This window comes from Oncorhynchus mykiss, chromosome 24 (genome assembly GCF_057628025.1).
Source record: "Oncorhynchus mykiss isolate SJ-2025 chromosome 24, ASM5762802v1, whole genome shotgun sequence".
NCBI lineage: Eukaryota > Metazoa > Chordata > Actinopteri > Salmoniformes > Salmonidae > Oncorhynchus > Oncorhynchus mykiss.
This window is the reverse complement of record NC_143045.1, coordinates 37,957,501-37,970,425: the sequence shown is the minus strand read 5'-3', so window position 1 is coordinate 37,970,425 and position 12,925 is coordinate 37,957,501. Positions and strand designations below refer to the sequence as shown.

The following is a 12,925-nucleotide window of genomic DNA, read 5'->3' as shown; positions in this document are numbered from 1 at the left end:
CCTTGGTACACACTGCAGCTTTTGTGTGTCTCAGTTGGCAGAGCTTGGCACTTGCAACGCCAGGGTTGTGGGTTCGATTCCTACGATGGACCAGTAGAAATTAAAATGTATTCATTCACATCCTGGGGTTTGATCGTTACTGGCTGTGACCGGATGTCCCATTGGGTGGTGCACAATTGTTTGGGTTTGGCTGGCTCATTGTGCTTCAGTGAGTCCTTGTGGTAATGGACACCTGCAGGCTGACTTCAGTCATCAGTTGGATGGTGTTTCCTCCAACACATTGGTGTAGCTGGCTTTTTTTAATTTAAAAAATGTATTTCTCCTTTATTTAACCAAGTAGGCTAGTTGAGAACAAGTTCTCACTTGCAACTGCGGCCTGGCCAAGATAAAGCATAGCAGTGCAACAAATACAACGCAGAGTTACACGTTGGATGAACAAACATACAGTCAATAATACAGTAGAACAAAAGAAAACAAAAAGTCTACATACAGTGAGTGCAAATGAGGTAAGTTATAAGATAACGCAATAAATAGGCCATGGTGGCGAAGTAATTACAATATAGCAATAAACACTGGAATGGTAGATCGGCAGAAGACTAATGTGCAGGTAGAGATACTGGGGCGCACAGGAGCAAGATAAATAAATAAATACAGTATGGGGATGGGGTAGGTAGATACAGTAGATGGGCTGTTTACAGATGGGCTATGTACAGGTGCAGCGATCTGTGAGCTGCTCTGAGAGCTGGTGCTTAAAGCTAGTGAGGGAGATATGAGTCTCCAGCTTCAGAGATTTTTGCAGTTCGTTCCAGTCATTGGCAGCAGAGAACTGGAAGGAAAGACGACCAAATGAGGAATTGGATTTGGGGGTGACCAGTGAGATATACCTGCTGGAGCGCGTGCCACGAGTGGGTGCTGCTATGGTGACCAGTGAGCTGAGATAAGGCGGGACTTTACCTAGCAGAGACTTGTAGATGACCTGTAGCCAGTGGGTTTGGCGATGCGAAGTTTGTTGAGTAGAGTGTTGGAGGCTATTTTATAGATGACATCTCCGAAGTCGAGGATCGGTAGGATGGTCAGTTTTACGAGGGTATGTTTGGCAGCATGAATGAAGGATGTTTTGTTTGCGAAATAGTTCAGCCGATTCTAGATTTAACTTTGGATTGGAGATGTTTAATGTGAGTCTGGAAGGAGAGTTTACAGTCTAACCAGACACCTAGGTATTTGTAGTTGTCCACGTATTCTAAGTCAGAGCCGTCCAGAGTAGTGATGCTGGATGGGCGAGCAGGTGCTGGCAGTGATCGATTGAATAGCATGCATTTAGTTTTACTTGCGTTTAATAAGAGCAGTTGGAGGCCACGGAAGGAGAGTTGTATTGGCATTGAAGCTCGTCTGGAGGTTAGTTAACACAGTGTCCAAAGAGGGGCCAGAGGTATAAAGAATGGTGTCGTCTGCGTAGAGGTGGATCAGAGAATCACCCGCAGTAAGAGAGCGGGTGTTAAGAGATCGGGTTTGGCAGGTCATGTTTTGGAGGGCGCAGGTTAGGGTTAAGGTTAGGAAAAATAGTTTTTTTTTAATGGGAATCCATTTTGACTCCCAAAAAGGCCTGAACATTCACATAGAAAAAGCTGTGTGTGTGATTGCTGGCATGTTCAGTGTTAGCAGCATCTTTAAACAAGCTCTAAACATGAATCTCTGTGATGTTCTCTGCCTGTCCCTGTTCTCTCCGTGCTGTAATTTGTTGTTCGAATGGATGAAATGATCTCCAGAAGCTGAAACCCTTTAAAGCAGCGACAGACAGCAGACGCCAGCCGTGTGTGTGTTTGTCTGTGTGTGAAACAGACCGCAGACGCCAGACAAGGGACGTGTGTGAGATCTCTGAACACAAACATACCACTACTTCAGTCGTTTACCTTCTGTTTTAGAACATGGAACCATTTATCTTCTGTTCTAGAACATTGAACCATTTATCTTCTGTTTTAGAACATGGAACCATTTATCTTCTGTTCTAGAACATTGGACCATTTGTCTTCTGTTCTAGAACATTGAACCATTTACTTTCTTTGTTTTAGAACATGGAACCAGTTACCTCTCTGTTTCAGAACATGGAACAATTTTCACATTAGCTATGAATGCTGTGAAGCTAATGTGTGATTTTGAATGATCAACCTTTTCTTATTGAGGATATTTAATAATCCTTAGAGAGAGAGAGAGAGAGAGCAGTGAGTCTTATTGAATCTGAAAGAGGCAACAGCATTCATTTTGTCTTTACAGTTATATGGTTTTGACAGAAACATAAGAACACGATGTTAAAGTGATGCATAGAAAATCAATCTCATTAAGCATCAGCTGTTTTTTCAGGTTTTACAATACGGGAAAAATAAATACTGTCCTCAAAATGAAAACCAAAGTGGTTTTCAATACAATCTAACATAAGAACAAACACTATAGAAGTTTGATATCATGTATTCTACAATTTTATCTATACTCAAAAACATGAATTATTTCTGTAAATTCTCTCAAAAAATACAAAATCTGTGAATCTTGTGAAATCTAGAACCGTATAAGATAAAGTTCCTCTGTGTTATTGAATCTAAACAGTTTAACATACTACTGTAGTTGGTTAATCACAGTAGAAGCGTTTTCTTCTCCAGAGGCTCCGAACGTGGAATGGTTCTCACAAGCATATAGAAATCCTCTGACGTCAGGCATAAGAGACACCACTGAAACACACATATGTATCGTCTTAAGGCACCGTAACAGGAAACCCTATTTACACAGCTGCCTGTAAATGTATTCAGTTATGAAGAAACACAGAAAAACAACTCAACTCATAAGGCTCAAAGACCCTGAGAGGCTCTGTATCTAGGGCAAGATGGCAGAGACTGGAGAGGAACAAGTGTTGACGTAACTGGTTCTAGAATATTCACAAGACATTGTCTTCAAACATTCTGAAATGGAAGCAGTAATAGAATGATGACGTCATCACCATGGCACCATAGTGTAGTGGCTGACGCACAGACTTCTGGGTGGTGTTTTTACAATGGGTTGGCAGGGAACAGAGTCCATCCAGCTAGATGTAACCCACTCCTGATATGTGGGTGAACACTACTAGCATGCTGTTATCTGGCATTACCTTACGTCAGATTGCGTGTCGTTTCCGCCTGCACTGAGGTTGAGGGACGAGCGTCGTGTAGGAGTGACGCCACCTGACAGTGGATATCTGGAGCGAGTTAAAAGACCACAGGCTCATTGAATTAGGAGTGTTGAACTACACTGAACAACTTACTGTATCACCAGTGGACTCTGCTGTTGGGGTGAGATTCTGGGGGCTGACCACAGCTGTGTTACTGGGTCAGGGAGAAGGAGGAGGATATGAGGGGAGGAGGAGGAGGAGGAGGAGGAGGAAGACGAGGATAAGGAGGAGGAGGAGGAGAAGAAGGAGGCAGAGGAGGAGGATAAGGAGGAGGAGGAGGATATGGAGCAGGCAGTGTAGACCCAACATTCTGACTCTACTATAGCATTACAGAGCAGGCCATGGAGCAGGCAGTGTAGACCCAACATTCTGACACTACTATAGCATTACAGAGCAGGCCATGGAGCAGGCAGTGTAGACCCAACATTCTGACTCTACTATAGCATTACAGAGCAGGCCATGGAGCAGGCAGTGTAGACCCAATATTCTGACTCTACTATAGCATTACAGAGCAGGCCATGGAGCAGGCAGTGTAGACCCAACATTCTGACTCTACTATAGCATTACAGAGCAGGCCATGGAGCAGGCAGTGTAGACCCAACATTCTGACTCTACTATAGCATTACAGAGCAGGCCATGGAGCAGGCAGTGTAGACCCAATATTCTGACTCTACTATAGCATTACAGAGCAGGCCATGGAGCAGGCAGTGTAGACCCAACATTCTGACTCTACTATAGCATTACAGAGCAGGCCATGGAGCAGGCAGTGTAGACCCAACATTCTGACTCTACTATAGCATTGCAGAGCAGGCCATGGAGCAGGCAGTGTAGACCCAACATTCTGACTCTACTATAGCATTACAGAGCAGGCCATGGAGCAGGCAGTGTAGACCCAACATTCTGACTCTACTATAGCATTACAGAGCAGGCCATGGAGCAGGCAGTGTAGACCCAACATTCTGACTCTACTATAGCATTACAGAGCAGGCCATGGAGCAGGCAGTGTAGACCCAACATTCTGACACTACTATAGCATTACAGAGCAGGCCATGGAGCAGGCAGTGTAGACCCAATATTCTGACACTACTATAGCATTACAGAGCAGGCCATGGAGCAGGCAGTGTAGACCCAACATTCTGACACTACTATAGCATTACAGAGCAGGCCATGGAGTAGGCAGTGTAGACCCAACATTCTGACTCTACTATAGCATTACAGAGCAGGCCATGGAGCAGGCAGTGTAGACCCAACATTCTGACTCTACTATAGCATTACAGAGCAGGCCATGGAGCAGGCAGTGTAGACCCAATATTCTGACACTACTATAGCATTACAGAGCAGGCCATGGAGCAGGCAGTGTAGACCCAACATTCACCTAGAGCCACAGGACTACAGGAAACAGGCCTGCCCTGAATAGACACTGTTTACACACATCTAGACGTGGCACAGAAGCTGGGCTAAAACACAGCCATTAACTTGACACAGGCTTACCTCACCCGGTTGAAGAGTCCTAATTAAACACAGCCATTAACTTGACACAGGCATACCTCACCCGGTTGAAGAGTCCTAATTAAACACAGCCATTAACTTGACACAGGCATACCTCACCCGGTTGAAGAGTCCTAATTAAACACAGCCATTAACTTGACACAGGTATACCTCACCCGGTTGAAGAGTCCTAAAAACAAACATGGTAACTCATGGTAGAGTGCTGGTTAAAGTGGAACCTTCCCTCTACAGCTTCAGCTACTCCAGGCTCCATGCTTTGTTTGTCTCTAGTCTCTACTCTGTATGACCACTGAAGAGGTGGTAGAGTATTACAGGGTTTATTTTATTAGGTACAACCCCCACCGTTCACCAAAATGGTTCGCTCCTACAGACAGTGAGTCACGTGGTCGTGGCTTCCTATATAAAGCAGGCAGACAGGCATCAAGACATTCAGTTACGTTTCCATTGAACGTTAGAATGGGCAAAACGAGTGACTTTAGCGACTTTGAGCGTGATATGATCTTCGATGCCAGGCACACCGGTTCCAGTATCTCAGAAACGGCCGGCCTCCTGGGCTTTTCATGCACAACGGTGTCTAGGGTTAACCGAGAATGGCGCGACAAACAAAAAACATTCATTCAGAGGCAGTCCTGTAGGCGAAAACAGCTCGTTGATGACAAGAGCTCAAACAAGAACGGCAAGAATCGTGCAAACTAACAGGCGGGCCACAAACAGGCAAATAAAGGCACAGTACAACAGTAGTGTGCAGAACGGCATTTTGAAACACACAACTTGTCGGTCCTTGCTATTGCAGCAGAAGACCACACTGGAACGTTCGTCCGTCGTTGGGAGAAAGAGAGGAGGACCAATGCGCAGCGTGGTAAGTGTTCACTGCATTTAATCACGTACTAGAGAACACTGAACAAAACAATAAATAACAAACGAACAGTCCCGTAAGGTGAAAGACAAAAACACTAAACAGGAAATAAGCACCCACAACTCAAAAGTGAAACCAGGCTACCTAAGTATGGTTCTCAATCAGGGACAACGATTGACAGCTGCCTCTAATTGAGAACCATACCAGGACAAATACAGAAATCCCAAATCATAGAAAAAACTAACATAGACAACCCACCCACCTCACGCCCTGACCATACTAAAACAAAGACATAACAAAAGAACTAAGGTCAGAACGTGACAGTACACTGGGTTCCTATCAGCTAAAAACAAGAGGAAGTGACTCCAGTGGGCACGCCATCACCAACACTGGACAATCGAGGAGTGGAAAAAAACATTGCTTGGTTCCAACGAATCCCGGTTCCTGTTGGGTCATGCTGATGGCAGAGGCAGGATGTTGTGTAAGCAGCATGGCTCCATCCTGCCAGGTGTCAACGGTACAGCCGTGGGGAATGTTTTCCTGGCACACGGTAGGTCCTTGGATACAATTGAGCAACGTTTGAACGCCACACCTTCCATGCCCTGAAGAATTCAGGCTGTTCTGGAGGCAAATGAGGGGTCCGACCCAGTACTAGATGGTGTACCTAATAAACTGGCCACCGAGTGTACATCATCTACACTTACAACTCATTCAAAATACTTTTACTTTTGATACTAAAGTATATGTTAGCAATTACACTTAAAACCAAAATACTTTTATACTTTTACTCAAATAGTATTTTACTGAGTGACTTTCACTTTTACTTGAGTAACTTTCTATGTAGTTATGTTTACTTTTACTCAAGTATGACAATTGGATACTTTTCCCACAACTGATTCAAAAGGACTTAACCCGGCTGCAACAATTATATCATCCACAGAAACAGCTCATTCATTATGACAGAACTGGCACTGGTTCCGAACACACAAGGACATCTCCAGACCAGTTCTTCGATTGACTTGGCGATTTGTGAGTGTATAGTTTTAAAGACTAAATATTAGTTCAGAGTCCATAACATATTGCTCCATAACATATTACCCCCCCCCCCCCCAAGTCATTCATTACTCTGGAGAAAGAGGAACGTTCACCTATAACCGGATTCTATAAAACGTGACTCTGGGGTTGACATTTATTTGTGTTTATAAATGAAGATTCCACTGTGATGAGAGCCAGTTCTGCAAACAACAGGTTTAATGTATTTATTCAGGGACATGTCAGAATTGTCAACAATGCTTGTCATTGTAAACACACACACACACACACACACACACACACACACACACACACACACACACACACACACACACACACACACACACACACACACACACACACACACACACCAAGCTCTTTTTTTGGATGAAAAAAAGCGAGAGAATACAAAGACGATAGCTTTGCCAATAAATGTGTTTCTCCATAGAAACATGTTTCCTGGAAGGAGAGAGAACGCACTGCCCCCAGCAGTGTGACCGATATCCACCCCTGTTGTTCTGAGCCTCTGCTAAGACCTCCAGGGGACTAGTCTGATCATTTATCAAATATGACACACAGTGAGCTCCAAAAAATATTGGGACGGTTAAAATTGTGTTGTTGTTTTGCCTCTGTACTACAGCACTTTGGATGTGATACAATGACTATTAGGTGAAAGTGCAGACCGTCAGCTTTAATTTGAGGGGATTTTCATCCGTATCGGGTCAACCTTTTAGAAATTATAGCACATTTTGTACATATTTTAGGGGACAAAAGGTATTGGGACAAATTCAAAATTCTCAGATTATTTTGTGCCCAATAGAAATGATTGCTAATAATAATGTAGTGTGTCATTTCGTAATCACTTTTATTGTAAATAAGAATAAAATATGTTTCTAAACACTACTACATTAATGTGGATGCTACCCAGATTACAAATAGTCCTGAATGAACCGTGAATAATGACGAGTGAGAAAGTTACACACTTCCAAAAAAATGCTAACCTCCACTGTTATTGTAATGGTTACCATGTCTGGGGGTTATGATATTTGTGACGTCGGTAATTTTTTCTCAATACTTTTGGAACTCACTATATAACACCAGTGTTTTTGTTGTTGTTGAAATGACGGTAATATTAATCAATTCTACTGCCTCAAATGCTAATAGCACTAACTCTTGTTTGTTTGTTTGTTCTAGAACGTTCTCATCTGCTGTCCATTAAGGCTTCTTAATCTTCACTGTCTCGGCCAAGACAGTTCTATAATGCTGTTCATATTGAGCTTTTATTGCTAGGTTTAGTATGTCGATCGCTTTTGCTGGAAATAGAAGGTCATTAGTTATAGTAAGATCCTTATTGCTTTTAAATACTGAAACAATAGCCTTTATAAAATGCATATAGATAGACTCTCCAAAAATGCTGACAATGATGTCTGGATATCAGTCTCAGCTGCCCCACAGCTGGCTGATATGATGATCAGAAACAGTGGATATCACAGTACTGTCAGATGATCAGAAACAGTGGATATCACTGGACTGTCAGATGATCAGAAACAGAGGATATCACTGGACTGTCAGATGATCAGAAACAGAGGATATCACTGGACTGTCAGATGATCAGAAACAGTGGATATCACAGGACTGTCAGATGATCAGAAACAGAGGATATCACTGGACTGTCAGATGATCAGAAACCGTGGATATCGGAGGACTGTCAGATGATCAGAAACAGTGGATATCACTGGACTGTCAGATGATCAGAAACAGAGGATATCACTGGACTGTCAGATGATCAGAAACAGAGGATATCACTGGACTGTCAGATGATCAGAAACAGTGGATATCACTGGACTGTCAGATGATCAGAAACAGTGGATATCACTGGACTGTCAGATGATCAGAAACAGAGGATATCACTGGACTGTCAGATGATCAGAAACAGAGGATATCACTGGACTGTCAGATGATCAGAAACAGTGGATATCGGAGGACTGTCAGATGATCAGAAACAGTGGATATCACTGGACTGTCAGATGATCAGAAACAGTGGATATCGGAGGACTGTCAGATGATCAGAAACAGAGGATATCACTGGACTGTCAGATGATCAGAAACAGTGGATATCGGAGGACTGTCAGATGATCAGAAACAGAGGATATCACTGGACTGTCAGATGATCAGAAACAGTGGATATCGGAGGACTGTCAGATGATCAGAAACAGTGGATATCACTGGACTGTCAGATGATCAGAAACAGTGGATATCGCAGGACTGTCAGATGATCAGAAACAGTGGATATCACAGGACTGTCAGATGATCAGAAACAGTGGATATCACTGGACTGTCAGATGATCAGAAACAGAGGATATCACTGGACTGTCAGATGATCAGAAACAGTGGATATCACTGGACTGTCAGATGATCAGAAACAGTGGATATCACTGGACTGTCAGATGATCAGAAACAGAGGATATCACTGGACTGTCAGATGATCAGAAACAGAGGATATCACTGGACTGTCAGATGATCAGAAACAGAGGATATCACTGGACTGTCAGATGATCAGAAACAGAGGATATCACTGGACTGTCAGATGATCAGAAACAGTGGATATCACAGGACTGTCAGATGATCAGAAACAGTGGATATCGCAGGACTGTCAGATGATCAGAAACAGTGGATATCACTGGACTGTCAGATGATCAGAAACAGAGGATATCACAGGACTGTCAGATGATCAGAAACAGTGGATATCGCAGGACTGTCAGATGATCAGAAACAGTGGATATCGCAGGACTGTCAGATGATCAGAAACAGAGGATATCACAGGACTGTCAGATGATCAGAAACAGTGGATATCGCAGGACTGTCAGATGATCAGAAACAGTGGATATCGCAGGACTGTCAGATGATCAGAAACAGTGGATATCACTGGACTGTCAGATGATCAGAAACAGAGGATATCACTGGACTGTCAGATGATCAGAAACAGAGGATATCACTGGACTGTCAGATGATCAGAAACAGTGGATATCACTGGACTGTCAGATGATCAGAAACAGTGGATATCACTGGACTGTCAGATGATCAGAAACAGAGGATATCACTGGACTGTCAGATGATCAGAAACAGAGGATATCACTGGACTGTCAGATGATCAGAAACAGTGGATATCGGAGGACTGTCAGATGATCAGAAACAGTGGATATCACTGGACTGTCAGATGATCAGAAACAGTGGATATCGGAGGACTGTCAGATGATCAGAAACAGAGGATATCACTGGACTGTCAGATGATCAGAAACAGTGGATATCGGAGGACTGTCAGATGATCAGAAACAGAGGATATCACTGGACTGTCAGATGATCAGAAACAGTGGATATCGGAGGACTGTCAGATGATCAGAAACAGTGGATATCACTGGACTGTCAGATGATCAGAAACAGTGGATATCGCAGGACTGTCAGATGATCAGAAACAGTGGATATCACTGGACTGTCAGATGATCAGAAACAGTGGATATCACTGGACTGTCAGATGATCAGAAACAGAGGATATCACTGGACTGTCAGATGATCAGAAACAGTGGATATCACTGGACTGTCAGATGATCAGAAACAGAGGATATCACTGGACTGTCAGATGATCAGAAACAGAGGATATCACTGGACTGTCAGATGATCAGAAACAGTGGATATCGGAGGACTGTCAGATGATCAGAAACAGTGGATATCACTGGACTGTCAGATGATCAGAAACAGTGGATATCGGAGGACTGTCAGATGATCAGAAACAGAGGATATCACTGGACTGTCAGATGATCAGAAACAGTGGATATCGGAGGACTGTCAGATGATCAGAAACAGAGGATATCACTGGACTGTCAGATGATCAGAAACAGTGGATATCGGAGGACTGTCAGATGATCAGAAACAGTGGATATCACTGGACTGTCAGATGATCAGAAACAGTGGATATCGCAGGACTGTCAGATGATCAGAAACAGTGGATATCACTGGACTGTCAGATGATCAGAAACAGTGGATATCACTGGACTGTCAGATGATCAGAAACAGAGGATATCACTGGACTGTCAGATGATCAGAAACAGAGGATATCACTGGACTGTCAGATGATCAGAAACAGTGGATATCGGAGGACTGTCAGATGATCAGAAACAGTGGATATCACTGGACTGTCAGATGATCAGAAACAGAGGATATCACTGGACTGTCAGATGATCAGAAACAGAGGATATCACTGGACTGTCAGATGATCAGAAACAGTGGATATCACAGGACTGTCAGATGATCAGAAACAGAGGATATCACTGGACTGTCAGATGATCAGAAACCGTGGACATCACAGGACTGTTGTTAGTCGATGGTACAGTAGTGCGGGGCTGTGTGTTGTGTTTCTGGGTCAGGAACGGGTCACGGTAGAATATCTTCCAGGTCACAAGGTCACAGGTAGGTGGTGGCCTCTCTGTTCTCTCTCTCTCTGGCCTGGGCCACGGCAACATTAATACACTGGAGCCACTCCTCAGCATGCTTCTCATCACGAGCCTTCAGGACGTACGTCTTACTGTCCGTGAAGATCTCAAAGGCCCGAGGGAGACCCCGCTCACGTCGCTTCTTAGCCACCACCTGGACACACACACACACACACACACACACACACACACACACACACACACACACACACACACACACACACACACACACACACACACACACACACACACACACACACACAGCCACAGCCAGTCAGACAACAGGCGATAGGGTTATCAGAAGTGGACAAAGGGTATGACTTGATGTTACATGAACGGACTTTAAGTTCCCCCACCTTGACGCTCTGCACTTTGCTCAGCTCAATGGTGCTGTCGTCTGGCTCATCCTTCTGTAGGAGACAGGACAAGCTATACATTAATAAATAGTGATAAGTGAAAGTTTTGGAGCAGCCATCCAATTCTATTGATGTCGTTTCACTATAACCACTACACACGATGACAGGCCTCGTGATGTCGTTTCACTATTAACACTACACATGATGACAGGCCTCGTGATGTCATTTCACTATTACCACTACACACGATGACAGGCCTCGTGATGTGGTTTCACTATAACCACTACACATGATGACAGGCCTCGTGATGTCATTTCACTATTACCACTACACATGATGACAGGCCTCGTGATGTCATTTCACTATTAACACTACACATGATGACAGGCCTCGTGATGTCGTTTCCCCATTACCACTACACACGATGACAGGCCTCGTGATGTCATTTCACAATTACCACTAAACAAGATGACAGGCCTCGTGATGTGGTTTCACTATTACCACTACACACGATGACAGGCCTCGTGATGTGGTTTCACTATAACCACTACACATGATGACAGGCCTCGTGATGTCGTTTCCCCATTACCACTACACACGATGACAGGCCTCGTGATGTGGTTTCACTATTACCACTAAACATGATGACAGGCCTCGTGATGTCGTTTCCCCATTACCACTACACACGATGACAGGCCTCGTGATGTCGTTTCCCCATTACCACTACACATGATGACAGGCCTCGTGATGTCGTTTCCCCATTACCACTACACAAGATGACAGGCCTCGTGATGTGGTTTCACTATTACCACTACACACGATGACAGGCCTCGTGATGTCGTTTCCCCATTACCACTACACACGATGACAGGCCTCGTGATGTCGTGATGTCATTTCACAATTACCACTACACATGATGACAGGCCTCGTGATGTCGTTTCCCCATTACCACTAAACATGATGACAGGCCTCGTGATGTCGTTTCCCCATTACCACTAAACACGATGACAGGCCTCGTGATGTCGTTTCCCCATTACCACTAAACACGATGACAGGCCTCGTGATGTCGTTTCCCCATTACCACTACACATGAATGGCCTTTTTTGGAATGGAAAGTAAACCCTGACAGTTTCCCCAGAGGCACATTTATAATATGACCATTTAACATTGTGATATTGTGACTACCATCTTCCACTTAGGTGATAATGCCCAATAAGATTAGAAATATAATTAGGTGATAATGCCCAGTAAGATTAGAAATATAATTAGGTGATAATGCCCATAAGATTAGAAATATAATTAGGTGATAATGCCCAGTAAGATTAGAAATATAATTAGGTGATAATGCCCAATAAGATTAGAAATATAATTAGGTGATAATGCCCAATAAGATTAGAAATATAATTAGGTGATAATGCCCAATAAGATTAGAAATATAATTAGGTGATAATGCCCAATAAGATTAGAAATATAATTAGGTGATAATGCCCAA

At 43.6% G+C, this 12,925-nt stretch overlaps 1 protein-coding gene across 4 annotated transcripts in view; it reads right to left on the bottom strand.

Moving 5' to 3' along the window:
• Positions 1-10,461: 10,461 nt before the first annotated feature.
• The window catches only part of LOC110503413 (ventricular zone-expressed PH domain-containing protein), a 206,028-nt gene continuing 203,564 nt past the window's right edge, over positions 10,462-12,925 (bottom strand). The window contains exons 14-15 of one of the 4 annotated variants that reach the window (XM_036962011.2): positions 11,434-11,487; positions 10,462-11,231 (exon numbers count right to left, since the gene is read on the bottom strand). In XM_036962011.2, the coding sequence (XP_036817906.2) occupies positions 11,049-11,231; positions 11,434-11,487 (237 nt within the window). In that variant the 3' untranslated portion in view covers positions 10,462-11,048. The remainder of the gene's footprint in view (positions 11,232-11,433; positions 11,488-12,925) is intronic. The other 3 variants (XM_090218942.1, XM_036962012.2, XM_090218941.1) reach the window with 3 other exon arrangements.